We start from the raw sequence: 18,583 nt of genomic DNA, 5'->3' as shown, positions 1-18,583 counted from the left end.
TCTCTATAAAGGTCATACTATATGTTGGAAACCTCTACAAGGGGTCTCCTTATTCTAGAAGACCTCTATAAATAGTAGTCTATCTTAGGAAAACCTCTATTAAAGTTCTCCTATCTATGCAAGGCCTATATAAGAGATCTTCTATCTTTAGTTGATCTCTGGAAAGACAATTTTTCTATAGCGGTTTTCTATCTATAGCATATCTCTTGAAATACCATTTTCCTATCCAAGACCTCTATAAGGAATATAAAAGACCTCTTAAATAATCTTCTGTCGGCCTTCAGTCCTCTATAAGGGCCTTCTTCCAATAGATGGCCTTTTGGAAAAAATCTATAGGAATAAATTTAGTGGAAAAGACCTCTACAATTGTTCTCCTATTTCTATAATACCTCTCTACAAGGCTTCTTCTATCTCTACATGACCTATATAAGAAAAAAAAATAATATTTGTGACCTCTTGAAATGCCGTATTACTAACCTGGACTTTCACAGACTTTCTGTCTATCTAAAATAAATTGACATGTGTTGTTTATTATTTTCAAAACAAAAATTAACAACAATTCAAAATTATTTGTTTTTATTAAACCCCCCAATTTCGTTTTTCATTTCTTTTATTTACAGATCAATAACATTCGAATAAATACAACAACATTTTTTTAATACAAAACAAAACGTGACACAAGGAAATCAAGCTGTCACAAACAGTCCGACAGTCAACGAAGCCACATCCGTAGCAAATAATATTAACGTGAACAAAAAAACACAACAAAATATAATCCTAGCTACCTTTTGTTGGCATCTAACGGCGGTACGGTATAACACCTGCAATTGTGAACTGAAGTGAAGTGACATAAAACAGAAAAATTAATACTTCCCAAAACTATCAAAAACATTTGTGGCACTCACGAACTTGCCATTTCAAGTGCGCCATCTAACATCCGAAGTGGAACAATAACCAGTGGCCAATAAAACCAAACAGCAACAACGGATGTAATTGATTGACAGCTAGTTAAACAGCAACAAAAATAAAATACAATTTTGCTCCCATTATTAAACAGAGTGTGGAAATAAGAACATCAACAAACGGATTTAAAATCGAATTTTTTACAAAAAAAAACAAAAAATACAACAACTTAAAAACAAAGAAACTCTTGTTTCTTGCATCAGCATCAGAAGCTACTAGGCTACCGACAAAGACGACTAGTATTGAACACGGCATCCGGCTTAAAACCGATATTTTACATTTCAAGTTGATCATCCAACAACAAGAACAGCATCAACATCATCATCATCAACACCATTCACCAACAACAACAACAAATTTACAACAATCGTTATTGTTGTTGCTATTACATTTATACGTATCGAAAATAGTTGTAGCAAAATTTTACAAAATTTTCGCCATCGTACGACCAACGTCTTCTTTTGCAACCATCAACAATTTGTCAACATCATGATTGGACGCTTATTTCGCGCCCATGGCGAATTTTGTGCCTCCCATCCATGGGAGGTCATTGTAGCATTGCTAACAGTGACCGCCTGTATGCTGACCGTGGATAAACAGCAATATTTTACCGGTGCCTCAGCGACGACAGCTGATGGTGGTGGCGGGAGTGGGAGCGGTTTACCTAGCAGCTCCTCATCATCAGGCCGTTACCGACCACCCTGCCACGGTTGGACACAATCCTGTGATGGCCTAGAGGCTGAATATAATGCGGCCGATGTCATTGTCATGACAATTGTACGCTGTGCCGCTGTCCTCTATTGTTATTATCAATTTTGCAGTCTACACAAATTGGGTTCCAAATATATACTGGGTAAGTAGGTCATACATGTGATGCTGTGCACACACACACACCCTCAAAACTGTATCCATTTGTATTAAATACAAAATTTGTGGTAGTAGTTAGAATGAAATGAAAGTGTCAGGTTTTTGTTGTAGTTATAGATATAAAGTGTTGTGGGCAGGGAGTGTGGAGGTGACACGATGTGCCTGACTGCCAGGCATGTCATGTTTGTCCTCAAACATGTTTGTTTTTCGTATGATTAAGACATAAGAAATCAATTAAACAAAATTGAATTTAAAAATAGAAGACTATAGAACAACTATTCAAGGGGAATTTTATCCGCAGAAGATCTCTGGTAGTGATATATATCAATTGGAGATCTCTATACGGGTTATCCAATCTGGAGAAGGCCTTTTAAAGGGGCCCCATACCTCTTTAAGACCTCTATAAGGCTTCTCCTATCCCTAGAAGACCTCTATAATAGTTCTCCTATCTCTAGAAGACCTCTGTAAGGATTCTCCTACCTTTATAAGCGTTTCTTATGTCGAGAATACCTCTATAAAGGCTCTCCTATCTGTTGAAAACCTCAATAAGGGGTCGCCTTACTCTAGAATACCTCTATAAGTGTATTTCTATCGTAAGAATAAGTTCTCATATCTGCACAAAGCACATTTTAAAACTCAATTTTTCAATAGAAGGCCTCTATAGGGATTCTCCTGTCTATATATAGATATCAGGGCCTCTATAAAGAAGACGGAAGACATATTAAATAATCTTCTATCGGAAAAAATAGTCGATAAGACCTTTATAAATATTCCCCTATCTCTAAGTGTTCTCCTATATCTCTAGAAGGCCTCTATAAGGTTTCCCTTATCTCTAAAAATCCTCTATAAAGGTTCTCCTATCAGTAGAAAACCTCTATAAGTCTTCTTTTATCTTCAGAACTCCTCTATAAAGGTGATCTTTTTCTCTAGAAGACCTCTCTCCGTGTTCTCATATATCTAGAAGACCTTTATAAATGTTTCCTACCGATATCTCTAGAAGGCTTCCTTAAGTGTCCCCTACCTCTTGAAGATCTTTATAAGGGTTCTTCTTCTATTTCTGCAAAACCTCTATACGTGTTCTCCAATGACTAGAATACCTTTATAAAGGTTCTCCTATCGGTTAAAAACCTCTAAAAGGGGTCTCCCTATTCTAGAAGACCTCTATAAGTATTGTTCTATATTTAAAATACCTTTATAATACCTCTATCTGTATGATGCCTCTATAAGAGATCTTCTATCTATAGCAGACCTCATGAAAGTCTAATTTTATCTAGAAGGCCTCTATAGAGGTCTTCTATCTTTAGCAGATCCATTTTCCTATCCAAGGACTTTATAAGAAAGATAAAAGACATTTTAAATAAACCTGTAAAGCAAACATTCGATTTTAATTACATCTTTCATGCGTCATTATTGCCTCTACTTGTCTTCTATTTTAATTCTTTGTTTTTTTTTTTCTATATAAACTTTACATTTTCATTCCAATGACGGCCGCCATACCATACTGGGTCATTGTTTTTTAATTGCTTTTCCAAGTCGTGTTATAAATGTTGTCCCCATTTTTGTTCTTTGTTACTTAGAGAGAGAAGGAAAACATCTGACTGAACTCTGTGGTCTCTAACATTGTCAGCATATTGTTATTTTGTTATTGTTGTTGTTTTTATTTGACATCATATCATACTTATTGTTTTCTATATAAATATATATACGATACCCTACACTGAATTGTGTCATGTTATGGCGCCCAAATGTATGCAATCTTTTAAAACTATCTCTAAAAGTATAATTTTTGTACGATTCTATATTTGCTTAAAAATGTCACTCAATACCTCACTTAAGACGGGGTAGTGTCAATGGAAAATGTTTTCCTCGGCAAGAGAAATCGGTGGCTATGAACGTTATTCCTGAAAAGTCCATTAGAAAGTTGTTATACCAAAATAAATATAGTTTAGTTGATTTTTAGTGTGCTGTCAATAGGTTTTTGGTTGAGAGCCAAAAATCTCCCATATCTACTCATTTTAGAAGATTGATGTCAATGGAAAATATATTTCTCATTAATTTTCAGTGTTGGCCTCCAAGTAAAAGATTTCGGTAGCTATAACCGTTATTCGTAAAATTTTCCTTGTAAAATGGGTATATTAAACGGGATATAGTTTCGTTGATTTTTAGGGGATTTTAAATAGGTTTTTGATTAAGGGTCAATATCTCCCACAATTTCTCATTTTAGAAGGATGGAGTCAATGGAAAATGTATTCCTCATTAAATTTCACTATAGGTCTCTAAACAAATTTAATCGGTTTACACCATACATATCTTTCTAAAATCCGTATTGAAAATCGCATTAAAACCAAAAACAATATTTATTTATTTCGTTCGTTTGTAAATTAGATTAAAAATTTCGCTCAAATCTTCATTTTAGAGGGATTGTGTCAATGAACAAATTATTCCTAATTAAATTTCATCATAAGTCACCTTGCAAAAGAAATCGGTAGCTATAACCGTAATTCTTAAAATCTCCATAAGAATATACTGAGTATTCTTTAACTGATTTTTATAGTGTTTTCAATGGGATTTTGATTGTGGGCCAACATTTCCCTGATTTACTCATTTTAGATGATTGGTGTCAATGAAAAATATATTCCTCATTAAATTTCACTAGGGGTCTCTGAACGAAGGGAAGGGATTGGCGCATAACATATATCTTTAAAATATCTCTTCTTTTTCCTGTTATTGTTTTATAATACCATTTTAGATTTTTCGGCGCCTAAAAGTATGCAATCATTCAAATTAATTTAGACCACTGAAAAAGTATAATATCCTCGAACAGCTACAGAAATCGGTAGCTATAACGGTTATTCCTAAAAAAGTCCACAACAATGTAAATATATAAACTTTATATAGTTTAGTTGATTATTAGGGCATTTTCAATAGGTTTTCGATTGAGGGCCAAAATCTCCCACAAATTCTCATTTTAAAAGGATGGAGACAATGGAAATATATTCCTCATTAAATCTCACTATAGGTCTCTAAACAGCTTTAATCGGTATACACAATACGTATATGCCTAAAATCTGTATTGAAAATCGCGTTAAAAACAAAAAAAATATTTTGTTTATTTATTTATTTCGTTTGTAAATTATGTTCAAAATGCCGCTCAAATCTTCATTTTAGAGAGATTTTGTAATTTCCAATTCCAAATTAAATTTCAGTATAGGTCACCTTGCAATAGAAATCGGTAGCTATAACCGGTATGTTCATAATAATATTTTCAATATTGTTTAATTGATTTTTTAGAAGGTTTCAAAGAGGTTTTTGGTTGAGGGCCAAAATCTACCATAATTATTAATTATAGAGGGTTGGTGTCAATGAAAATTATATTCCTTATTAAATTTCACTATGGATCTCTGAACAGAGGGAAGTGATTAGCCTAACAAATATCTCTGAAATATCCCATCTTTTTCCTGTTATTGGTTTATAATGCCAGTTTAATTTTTTGGCGCCTAAAAGTATGCAATATTTTAACTTAATTTTGATCACTGGAAAGTATCCTATTTTTGTATATTATGCCTTACATATCATAATAAAATTCAAACTTTCATACATCAGAAACTGAATTTGAAATACCTCTACCAGATGTTTAGTCTGTGAAATAAATCCTCTTTAAATATGGAATAAAGGGTATACCAGGTTTATCTTATACCGACCTATTATTATTATTATTTCTTTCTTATTTCTTCTTATTCTCCCATCTTTAGTTTTTTCATTTGTTTTGTAAATTGTTTTTCTTTTTCATTTGAATTTCCTTTGTGTTAATATTGTTGGTATACAGAGAAAAGCAGACAGGAACTGTTTGACCTAGGTTCACCTAGTTTCTATTGTGTTGACATACCCTATACACGAAATACTATGAACGGGATATTTCAACCTTTAAACTTTTTAAAATAAAATAAATTATTATTAAGAATAATTCTGGAAATTGTTTTTTTTTTCAAAAGAAAAAAATGGTCTATTGTCAACATCTTTTGTGACGTGTACGTATTCCTATTGCCTTGTTTATTTACATTATATCGCCCCAAAAAAATAAGGTCGATATGCCCCCATCACCCTGAAAAAAATTGCTCGTGGCAACATTACGTCGAAATCAATCATGTGCAACGACCATTTTGTTTTTCTGAAATATTAGAGCTAATATTGAATTAATGTTTACTCAATTATGAGTGCCACTTGTGTAATTAAATTGCATTGCATTTTAACCACCAACAACAACAGCAACTTGTGCAAAAAATTTACATTTGCCATCATGCCCATAAATATGATGGTAAAATTAATAACAATGAAGGTCTAAGCCCGCTTATATATATTTTTTATTATTATTATTCTTGTTGTTGTTATTCACTTTTTTATGCATTTTGTTTATTTAACATAGAAAAATACGAGTATGTTCTTGTTTTTTTTTTTCTTACAAATATTAAAGGTAGAAAGTCGATTAAGCTTGGAATTATTCGGGAAATATATAGAACGTAAATGAAAAGGAATTCCATCGAACGTCAATGCCCAAATTTTCTCGATTTTTCGGGCTCGTGGCTTCATTTTGTTTTCTTTTCGAAATGGAGTCAATTTTTGTCATAGACCTTAATTTTGTTTATTAAATTTATGAATAACAATATTTTATTTGTTTTTTTTTTCTACAAATATTAAAGGTACAAAGTCGATTGAGCTTAATTGCAATATTGAATTGATAAGGGAAAAAATATATAGGACGTGACGGAAATTGACTTGACTTTCTCGATATTTCCTATACGTGTGTTAATACGTATTTTTGAATATAGAGTCAATTTCTGCCCCAAGGTTTCATTTTAGAAAGATTATGGCAATGTAGAACTAATTCTACGAGAAATTTTACTACAGGTAATTGACCATAAGAAATCGGTAGATATAGAATATACAGAGTTTTGAACTCAAACAAACTAATCAAAATAGTTTTTAGGGTTATTGCAAAGGCTTTTGAATTTCTGCCCAAATCTCAAATTATACTTAATTTTAGAGAAGAAGTGTCAATGGAGATTAAATTCCTCATCAAATTTCACAAAAGGTCATAATGCAAAAGAAATTGGTAGATATAAAATTTATACCCAAAATTCCCCTAACAAATTGGTATGAAAAGCTGGAAATAATTCATTTGGTGTTTAGGATGTTTTCACATTTTTTATTTGATAGTGAACTGAAATCTCTCATAACACTTCATTTTAGGCAACTATTTCTAATGGAAAATTAATTCCTCATTAAATTTCACTATAGGCCTCCATCAAAGAGAAATCGGTAGCTGCAAAATATATCCTTAAAATGTACCCCTCCCATTAAATTTAATTTTAGAGGACATGGAGTTTTTAGGGCTTCTGAATTTTTAATCAAATTTCGCATTGTACCTTATTTTAGAGGGTTAGCATCAAAGGAGAATCTATTCGTCATTAAATTTCACTATAGACCACCTTGCAACATAAATCGGTAGGTGTACAAATTATTCCGAAAATTCCCCTAACAAAATGATTATAAAAAACAGGGTATAGCTTAATGCGTGTCTTCAATAGCTTCTTGGTTTTGGGTCCATAACAGTTCATATTATAGGGTTGGTGTTAATGAAAAATATATTCCTTATCAAATTCCAATATAGGTCTCGAAGAAAAGAAATCGGCAACTATAAAATTAACCCTTAAAATGTTCCATAACATAATCGGTATAAAAACTGGATATAGCTTAATTGATATTTAGAATGTTATTAATAGATAGTTGATAATGGACTGAAATCTCCCATAACACTTCATTTTAGGCTACTAGTTCTACTGGAAAATTTATTCCTCATCAAATTTCACTATAGGTTTCCATTCAAAAGAAATCGGTAGCTGCAAAATATATCCTTAAAATGAAATTTTAGAAGTTTTGGAGTTTTTTTTAAGTTATTGGCAAAGGCTTCTGAATATTTAACCAAATTTAGAGGGTTAGTATCAAGGACGAATCTTTTCGTCTTTAAATTTGACTAAAGGTCACCTTGCAACAGAAATCGGTAGGTGTACAATTTATTCCGAAAATTCTTCTAACAATGGGTTTTTGGTTTTGGGCCAAAATAGCCCATAACAGTTCATATTAGGGGTTTGGAGTCAATGGAAAATATATTCCTTATCAAATATAACTGTCGGTCTTCGAAAAGAAGAAATCGGTAACTATAAAATTAAACCTTAAAAATGTCGATAACATAATCTGTATAAAAACTGGATATAGCTTAGTTGATATTTACGGTGTTTTAAATAGGCATTTGATAATGTACTGAAATCTTCCATAAAACTTAATTTTAAAAAAGTGGTATTAATTGACAAAAATATCCCATAAATGTGAATTTCTCATTAAATTTTACAATCAGAACATAGGGAACCTGTATACATACTATATATATTCCTAACAAGATGGGTATTAAAACTATACCTTATTTAGTTAACATTGTGACTGAATTCGATACACATTTTATTCTGTGGCCAATATCTCACGGAAAACATCTTTTTAGAGGTTTGGGTTAAATGGAAAATTTATTCCACATCAAATTTCACTATGGGTCTCCAGCCTGAGGAAATCGATACATGTAATGTAAATCCCTAAAAAGTCTATTGAAAAAATGAGATTAAAAACAAAACATTATTTTTGGTTATTTTTCGTTCGATTGCGAATTTGAGTAGATCTAACCCCCTCATTCTCATTTTAGAGGGTTTGTTGTAATGGGAAAAAGTTGCTCATCAAATTTCACTATAGGTCACCGTGCAACAGAAATCGGTAACTATAACTTAGAGTTCTTTTTTTTTTAATCAGTTTATTACAGAGAGGAGTCTTAATAATAAAGGAATTTGTTTCCCTACACATTTGACAGAGTGGCCTGTCACCTTGCAAAAGTTCCCTCGTCTTCATAACCCTGCTCCTATAGATTTCACTTCATCATTATCATAAAAAAAAGCAAAAAAATCTTAAAAACACTAATGTAGCAGGTACTTGAAAATACCTTAGACCTGCTTCAAACCTTGAATACTTAATATAATTTTAAAGTTAAACTGCATTGCAAAAACCGAAAACCTTCATCAAAATGAAACTCATTTTCGCTCACATATATGTCATAATATCCGATGACAAATGATGTCAAGGTGATTAACCATTTTAGACGGTGCTATTAATCCGGAAGGCATGATTTTCATTCATACATACAAACATACATACCGTACAAAGGCAACCTGCAGCAGCAAGTGTGTACTTAAAGCCAATGTTATTATCATCATAGACGGTATCTTGTCTGTATCTGCAGATTATCTGCCATCATTAAACGCTCGTGGTGTGTATATCGCCATCACCTGGTGTAATATAAGCCAAACTAATCCATATACAAAATGATGGTTAGATGCTGCGGCGAGAGATTATTTAAAATTAATTCACATTGTGTCACAATTTTATAGCATATAAAAAATTCAATTTCCACATAAGGGGAATATATTACTAATATCAAAAACGAGCCTAAATTATTAGAAGATACACGCTTATGTGAAATGAATATATGAATATGTATGATAAACATAAAACTGTTGAGGGGGATTTATTTCAAAACTTTTAATGATTTCTTAATTTAAATTTAAGATATTACATTGATCGCATCAATGATGTCATAAGACACATGCTTAAAATAGGGCAAGATGTATAGACCATATTCGATTAGGGTATTTTCCCGAAGTATTTCGTTCTAAGGGCAAAATCGCCCATAACACCTCATTTTAGAGAGCTGGTGTTAATGGGAAATATATTCCTCATCAAATTTCACTATAGGTCTCCGAACAATTTATCTCTTAAAAGTCTATAATAAAATGGGTATAAAACTAGATAATTTGACTTGTAAGCTGTTTTTCCAAAACATTCTATGGTAAGGGCAAAACCCCACACAACACTTCATTTTAGGGGATTTATACCAATGGAGAATATACTCCTCATCAAATTTCACTATAGGTCCCCCGACAATATATATCCATCTAAAATCTATTTGAAAATTTAGGTTAATACCTAAAAAAAACATTCCTTATTCTTGGGGTTATTTTCAAACGATTGTCAATATGGAGCTCTGTTTCTCGTTTTAGAGCTTTTGTGTTAAAGCAAAATGAATTCCTCATCAAATTTCACTATAGGTCACTTTGGAACAGAAGTCGGTAGGAATACAATTTACCCCTTAAATGTCTATAACAAAACGGGTATAAAATTGGATATAGTTAATTTGACTTTTCAGCTGTTTTTCCAAAGCATTTTATTGTAAGGCCAAAATCTCCCATAACACTTCATTTTATGGGATTTATACCAATGGAAAATATATTCCTCATTAAATTTCACTATAGGTCTCCGAACAGATGAAGTCGATAATTACACTTATTGTCCCTCAAAAATCTATACAAAAGTTAGGTTAGAAAAACAATCAAAAATAATATCCATAGTATTTGGATTATTTTCAAAGATTGCCAATATGAACCTTTATTTCTTCTTTTAGAAGGTTTGTCCTAATGGAAAAGTTATTCCTGATCAAATTTCACTATAAGTCACTTTGGAAGAGAAGTCGGTAAATCACCTAGCAATAGAAATCTGTTGATATGACAGTTATCCCTTAAATTTATTTAACAAATAAGTTTAATTGAACGTTATTGTCTACAAACAAATAATTGACTAAGAAGTTATACAATACCTCCGAATTATTATCCAATGTTTTCCAAATATATATATATATATATATATATCTGTTACTTATATATATATATATTTTTTTAAATATAACATTAATTTTTAAATATATTCTTTTCAGGTATTGCCGGTCTATTTACCGTCTTCTCCAGTTTTATATTTACCACGACAATAATCAAGTTCCTAGGCAGTGACATTACAGACTTAAAGTAAGTAATTATATAGAAAATATAATATTTCCGATATATTTCAACCGTTTCTCCTCTCTTCCTTACAGAGATGCATTATTTTTCCTATTACTCTTGATTGATCTCTCAAATTCGGGTACTTTGGCACAACTAGCTCTGGCTGGTACCAATCAAGCTGAAGTAACACATAATATAGCACGTGGTCTGGAACTATTGGGTCCAGCAATATCTCTCGATACAATTGTTGAAACCTTGGTGATAGGTGTTGGTACTCTATCCGGTGTACAGCGACTTGAAGTGCTGTGTACATTTGCCGTTATGTCCGTCATTGTCAATTATGTTGTGTTTATGACATTCTATCCAGCATGTCTGTCGCTGATATTAGATTTATCTCGTAGCGGTATGGATATGTCGATGGTAAGGGCAAGAGCACGTGATTCGATTCTATTGAAAGCCCTGAATGAAGAAGAACAGAAGGCAAATCCCGTTGTGCAACGTGTGAAAATTATTATGACCACTGGACTTATGATTGTCCACATCTATAGTCGTATGGTCTTCTCGAATGGTGAATATGATAGTGTCGATAAAACTTTAACACCTCAACTCAACATGAATGTCAACAATAATCGCACCGAATCGGGAGAATTGAGTGATTTAATAATTAAGTAAGTATTGCAAAAAAAATAAGTTAAATTTTAAAAGTGTGGTTTTAAAATCAGGGATAAAGCTAAGATTTGCATATTTAGTATAGACGATATATTAAAACGAGTTTCTAATAAGAGGTTAAAAAACACACAATATATAATCGGCCCATTTCATAACTGTTTTGCTTTCAATCGATTGCATTATTGTAATTATAATTTTCACACATTTCATTTTCATTATTAGTCGAATAATAGCTTTACTAGTAATCTTACAACACATGCCAATAATTGGCTGGCACTTAAAGTTGTAATTGACAACAATCGCCTACCTAACCTAATTTATTAATGGGATCAAAATGGTTAAGTATTATTTTTTATTAATGAACGTTCGATCTACTTACTATTTATTTTGTTATTTTGAAATTATTAAATAATATGGAATTTACTTTTTAACAACAAATACAAAATACAGTGTAGTTCAAATATTACGAACCAACAGATTTATTATTAATTCAGAACACAATCGAATAAATGTATTATTTTATACTGATTTCAATTGTATACGTTAGCTTTACAGTGATATTTGGTTTAGAATATTTTCGTCATTGGCATCATTCCCCTAAATTTAATTATTATCGGTGATTTTGACCACCAACTCAGACTCTTAGGAAAATGTCTCTTCAAATTCAAAAGTAATCGTAAATTCGTAATCGCAATTTTAAGGTTATATATTATAACTACAGATTTCATATATTCGGGGCATATAGTGAAATTTGGTCTACAATATGTTCTCCTTTGGGTCCACCTCCCAGAAAATAAGTTTTCTAAAGGTTTATATTATTAATTCAGAACCCAATCGATATTTACCAAATAAATGTTTTTGTTTTATACTGACCCAAATTATTAGACGTATTTCCATTATATATGTTACATTTACAATTTTCTTTCCTTCAATGACCTATAGTGAAATTTAGTATAGAATATTTTTGTCATTGGTATCACCCCTCTATAATTGAGTATTATCGGTGATTTTAACCGCTAACTCAAACTCTTATGAAAATGTCTCCTAAATTTCAAAAGTAAAATGTTTTGTGCATATATGCACATTCGTAACCGCTATTTTATGGTTATATATTATACATACAGATTTCATATGTTCGGGGACCTATAGTGAAATTTAGTCTACAATATGTTCTCCTTTGACTCCACCTCCCAAAAATTAAGTTTTTATTATTTATTTAAAACATTTTTAAAATTAACCAAAAAATTATATTTCCTCTATACTTATCCGCATTTAAATAATATATGTTATATATACAAGTTTTTTGTCTTCGATGACCTAGAGTAAAATTTGGTGTAGGATTTTTTCGCCATTGACAATATCCCCCTAAAATTATTATAGGTCATTTGGATCTCCAATTTAGACTGTTATGAAAAAAAATTAAATTTCATTGATTTCTATTATGGATACCGACTTCTTATATTCTGAAATCGATGATAACATTTTGTATAGAACACGTTTACCACTAAGTATTATATTCTATTTTAGTATTATAAATGATTTTAACCTCCAATTCAGACACGTATGAAAATGTCTCTAAATATTCATTGATGTCTCTAAATATTCATTGATGTCTCTAAATATTATTGATTTCTATTATAGCTACAAATTTCTTTTATTCTGAAACCTATGTTAAAATTTGGTATAGAAAATATTTTTCATTGAGACCATCTTCGTAAAATGAAATATTGACCTCAACATCAGACTCGCAGGAAAATGTCTCCCTAAATACATAAATTATATTTTTTGTTTATATTGGTTATAAAATTTCATTGAATTCGGTTATAGCTAAAGTTTTTTTTTTATTTTGAAACCTATGATATAGAAAACATTTACCATTTACACCGTTTTCGTAACATGAAGTATTGTCCTCAAATTCATATTCATATAAAATGTCCCCAAAATTCACAAATTTTATTTTTGTGTATATCAATTTAGTTATATATATATATATATATTTTTTTTGATTTCTATTATAGCTAGAAATTTATTTTATTCTAAAACCTATATTAAAATTTGATATAGAAAATGTTTACCATTGAGAACATTTACGTAAAATGAAGTATTATGGGTGATTTTGACCTGCAATTTACACTCGTATGAAACCAACTTCCGAGAATTAAGTATGGCTGAATAATAGCAATAGTACCACTCGTCCCTTCTGTAGCTACATCTACACTTAACAAATGTACTAATTACTTACTACTAATTAATTATGCAAAGAAATTTTGTTAACGTAATATCCGATTTAATCAAGAGGTATATTTAATTATGAGTAATTATTGAAATATGCAACATTTCCGATCCGATTGTTTGATAACATTTTGTAAACTTTATAAACTTGGAAAATTTGTTAGCGTCGTGGCAGTTTATCGCCTAATCTTGAATTGAATCATTCAAAAATTTCTAATAACTAACAAAAATGAAGGATATAAAAAATTATTCCATCATATCCATATTGTAATATTACTTTAATAAACATTAGAAAATATTATTTTTTAATTAAAAGCCGCCAATTAAAAAAATCACATTAAACTATATTTGGTATTGCACCAATTTCCATTTTCATTTTCCAAAAATAAATTACATTAATTTGTGTTACCAAAAAAAAGAAAACACATTTTTTCCAAATGCATTTCTAATTGTGTTCTTCTTCTTTCTTTCTTTCTATTTCTATTTACAGATGGCTGACTATGAGTGCCGATCAAATTGTGATACTTATACTACTCATAGCTTTGGTAATTAAATTTATATTTTTCGAAAATCGTGAAGATTTGCATGATCAAATACGCCAATCGACTGTTACAATTGCTGCCAAATCGTCCCAGACTCAGCCGCAACTACTTGAAGCACCCGCAACAAATAGCACATCAGACGTGGCAACACTTGAGAAGGCAGAAAATAATCACAGCGCCAGCAATGCTTTGGTGGTGTGTCGGGATGAAACCACAACAAATAAAAACAATTCAACAACAACAATTGTACCAACATCCCGACCACGCATTCCCCTATTTACCATTGAAGAACAGAACACAGCAAATGCCTCTACACAAACGGAATATAATTTAAGTTTGATCGATACAAGTGATGGTGCTGGTGCAATGTTGTTACCATTGAGCGAATGCAATCAGTTGTCAAAAATGCGTTCACCACGTTCTCTCGAAGAATGTCTGGAAATTTTAAATTCCAGCGAAGATGGTATGTCTGGAGCAGCCAATTTAACCGATGAAGAAATCATTAACATTGTCAATGCTGGTGGTCAATATTGTCCTTTGCACAAAATCGAAACAATTATTGATGATCCCGAACGGGGTGTTAAAATACGTCGTCAAATTATTAGTGGCCGTGCCAATCTGTCTGCCGAACGCCTTGAATGTCTTCCATATAAACACTTTGATTACAAACGTGTTATGAACGCCTGCTGTGAAAATGTCTTAGGTTATGTACCCATACCCGTAGGTTATGCCGGTCCCCTGCTCTTAGATGGGGCCAAATATTTTGTACCCATGGCCACGACAGAAGGTGCTCTGGTGGCCTCCACAAATCGTGGTTGTAAAGCTTTATCGGTACGCGGTGTCACCTCGTATGTCGAAGATGTGGGCATGACTCGTGCCCCCTGTGTTCGCTTCGCAAGTGTTACTCGGGCTGCCGAAGCCAAACGTTGGATATCCGATGAACAAAATTATCAACGTATTAAAGCGGAATTTGATTCCACGTCACGTTTTGGTCGTCTCAAGGAGTGTCACATTGCCATGGATGGTCCCCAGCTGTATATACGTTTTGTCGCCCTCACCGGTGATGCTATGGGCATGAATATGGTTTCGAAGGGTGCTGAAATGGCATTGAAATGTATTAAACGTGAATTCCCCGATATGCAAATTATTTCCTTAAGTGGTAACTTCTGTTGTGATAAGAAACCGGCCGCCATTAATTGGATCAAGGGTAGAGGAAAACGAGTTGTGGCGGAATGTATTATCCCAGCGGCCACATTGCGTAGTGTCTTAAAAACTGATGCCAAAACATTGGTTGAATGTAATAAATTGAAGAATATGGGTGGTAGTGCTATGGCTGGCAGTATTGGAGGTGAGTTAAAACTGTAAATTATATATATATATTTTTTTTCTTGGGAATCCTAAACAACAATAAATAAGTATTTCGTACAGCGACCTTCAGTAAGCATTGGTTTAGAAAAAGTTCACCAATGACACCTAACTCGCTAAAATAAAGTGTTGTACAAAATCTCAGTACATTTTCGAAAATGTAGACAAATTTTGTTAATCAATTAAATCATAGGTTTTTTGATGTCATGTATTATATATACAGATTTATTTTATTCTATGACCTATAGTAAAATTTGATGTAGAAAAATTTCATCATTGTCACCAACACTCTACAATGAAGGGTTCGACCGAATATGACTACATTTCCGAAAAGTACCTACACATTTCATATGTTCGGAGACATATAGTGAAATTTGGTCTAGAATATGTTCTCCTTTGGGTTCAGCTCCCAAAAATAGTGTTTTTTTGAGGTTTTTATTATTAATTCAAAACACTATCTATATTGACCAAATAATTATACTATTCTGTGCAGACCGAAATAGATGGGTTTATTACAATTGTATATGTTATGTTACAGTTTTCTTTTCTTCAGAAATCTATAGTGATTTAGAACATTTTCGTCATTGGCACGTGCCCCCTAAAATTAAGTATTATGGGTGATTTTGACCTCCATTTCAAACTCATATAAAAATTGACCCTAGAATTTGTAAATTTTTTCTTTTATTATATACGGAATTTGTTATTTAAATTTAATTGGTTTCTATTATATATACAAATTTTATTCTGAAACTGACGTTGGAATTTGGTATAGAAAATGTTCACCATTGAGTCCATCTTCTTAAAATGAAGTATTATGGGTGATTATGGCCTCTGCAATTCAGACTCATGAAAAGGTCCCCAAAAATTATTTTTTTGTTTATATATCGAATTGGTTTTATAAATTTGATTTATTTTTATTCTATCTACAGATTTCGTTTATTCTGAAACTGATATTGAAATGTTATATAGAAAAAGTTCGCCGTTAAGATCATCTTCCTAAAATGAAGTATTATGTGTGATTTTGACCTCCAATTCATCAGACTAATAAAAAAATGTCCCAAAAAATTTTATTTTTTTATTTATCCCAATTTTTTATCATTTACTCCGAAACTGAAGTTGTAATTTGGTGTAGCAAATGTTCACCATTTTCCAAAAATGAAGTATTGTGGATGAATTTGGCCTCCTCATGTAAATTTCCGCGAAAATTAATTAATATATATATATATATATATATATCTAATTTATATATCGAATTATAAATTTTATGGATTTATATTATAGATTTCCTTTGTTTTGAAACTGATACTGAAATTTGATATAGAAAAAGTTCACCGTTAAGATCATCTTCCTAAAATGAAGAAGTATGAGTCATTATGACCTCCAATTCAGACTCATATAAAATGAACTCAAAAATATTACTAATTAATATTTTGTTTATATTCCAAATTTGTTATCGACATTTCATGGATTTCTGTTACATCTACAGATTTAATTTATTCTGAAACTGATGTTGAAATTTGGTATAGAAAATGTTTACCTTTGAGACTATGTCTCTAAAATTAGGTATTGTGGATAATTTCGGCCTCCATTTTAGACTCATATACAAATGTCCCCAAAAATTCCCAAATAATGTGTTTATTTATATGCCACATTTGTTATATACATTTCATGGATTTCTGTTATATCTACAGATTTAATTTGTTATGAAACTGATGTTGAAATTTGGTATAGAAAATGTTCACCATTGGGACCATCCCTCTAAAATGAAGTATTATGAATGATTGGACCACCAATACAGATTCATATAAAATGTCCTCAAAAAATATTAATAATTAACATTTTGTTTATATACATAATTTTTTTATAAAAATTTAATTGATTTGTACTATATCTACAGATTTCCTTTATTCTGAAATGAATGTTAAAATTTGGTATAGAAAATAATTACTATTGAGACCAACTTCTTAAAATGAAGTATTATGGGTGATTTGGACTCCAACTCTTAAGAGTATGAAAATATCTCTCAATAAACGATTTTTATTTATACACGAAATTTTCTACAATTTTTATGCCGATTTTTTACCACAAACACAGACTTTTTAGGTCTGAGACTTATATTGAAATTTTATTTCGAATATTTTTTCCATTGACACCCAGGCCAAAAAATTAGGTTTTGTAGTGACATTGTGCAATTTTTAAAAACACTTTAAAAAAAATATTTTTAATTTTTATATTCATTTCCTATTAATTTTTATTTATTTATTTTTCGTTTTTTTACAGGTAATAACGCCCATGCCGCCAATATGGTAACAGCTGTCTTCTTGGCAACCGGACAAGATCCAGCACAAAATGTTACCTCGAGCAATTGTTCGACGGGCATGGAATGTTGCGGTGAAAATGGTGATGATTTGTATATGACATGTACAATGCCCTCACTGGAGGTGGGTACTGTTGGCGGTGGTACTGGTTTGCCTGGACAAAGTGCCTGTTTAGAAATGTTGGGTGTACGCGGTGCAAATAATGCCCAGCCCGGTGAAAATGCCAAGAAATTGGCACAAATTGTTTGTGCCACCGTAATGGCCGGTGAATTAAGTCTTATGGCCGCTTTGGTCAATAGTGATCTAGTCAAAAGTCATATGAGACATAATAGGTAAGAACAAAAAAATGAAAGTGAAAACTTTTGATAGAAATTAATTTGTATTTATTTTCACGTTTATTATAGATCCTCAATAGCTGTAAGCGGTAAAGCCACAAATCCCTTAAACGTTACAGTATCCAGTTGTAGTAAAATAAGCTAAAATTTGTTAATTATAATAATAAAATCTAAGGAGTTTAAAACAGAATGCTATTTATACTACCTCCTGATGTTTTTTTCGGTTTCTTTTTTTTCATTCCAAAACCAAGATTTTTGTTTTCCACTCTTGAACAAAAAGAGGTCAAAATAAAAAGAAACGACAACAGCAAACAACAACAAATTACAAACCATGAAAAGATAAATCTCTCGTATGTGTGTATGTA

General features: G+C 31.6%; 1 protein-coding gene across 1 annotated transcript; it reads left to right on the top strand.

The window, feature by feature from the left end:
• The first annotated feature begins 1,438 nt into the window (after positions 1-1,438).
• On the top strand, positions 1,439-18,374 carry LOC133327762 (3-hydroxy-3-methylglutaryl-coenzyme A reductase). Its single transcript, XM_061536300.1, has 6 exons — positions 1,439-1,816; positions 10,694-10,781; positions 10,850-11,425; positions 14,149-15,548; positions 17,846-18,215; positions 18,288-18,374. The coding sequence occupies exons 1-6, from the start codon at positions 1,453-1,455 to the stop codon at positions 18,361-18,363; spliced, it is 2,874 nt and encodes a 957-aa protein (XP_061392284.1). The 5' UTR covers positions 1,439-1,452; the 3' UTR covers positions 18,364-18,374.
• Positions 18,375-18,583: the final 209 nt, after the last annotated feature.

Source organism: Musca vetustissima, unplaced genomic scaffold (assembly GCF_032173495.1).
Source record: "Musca vetustissima isolate MV318-11 ecotype Yass unplaced genomic scaffold, APGP_CSIRO_Mvet_v1 utg299, whole genome shotgun sequence".
NCBI classification, from domain to species: domain Eukaryota; kingdom Metazoa; phylum Arthropoda; class Insecta; order Diptera; family Muscidae; genus Musca; species Musca vetustissima.
Note: the sequence above shows the minus strand (reverse complement) of the source record. Positions and strands in the feature narration are given on the sequence as shown.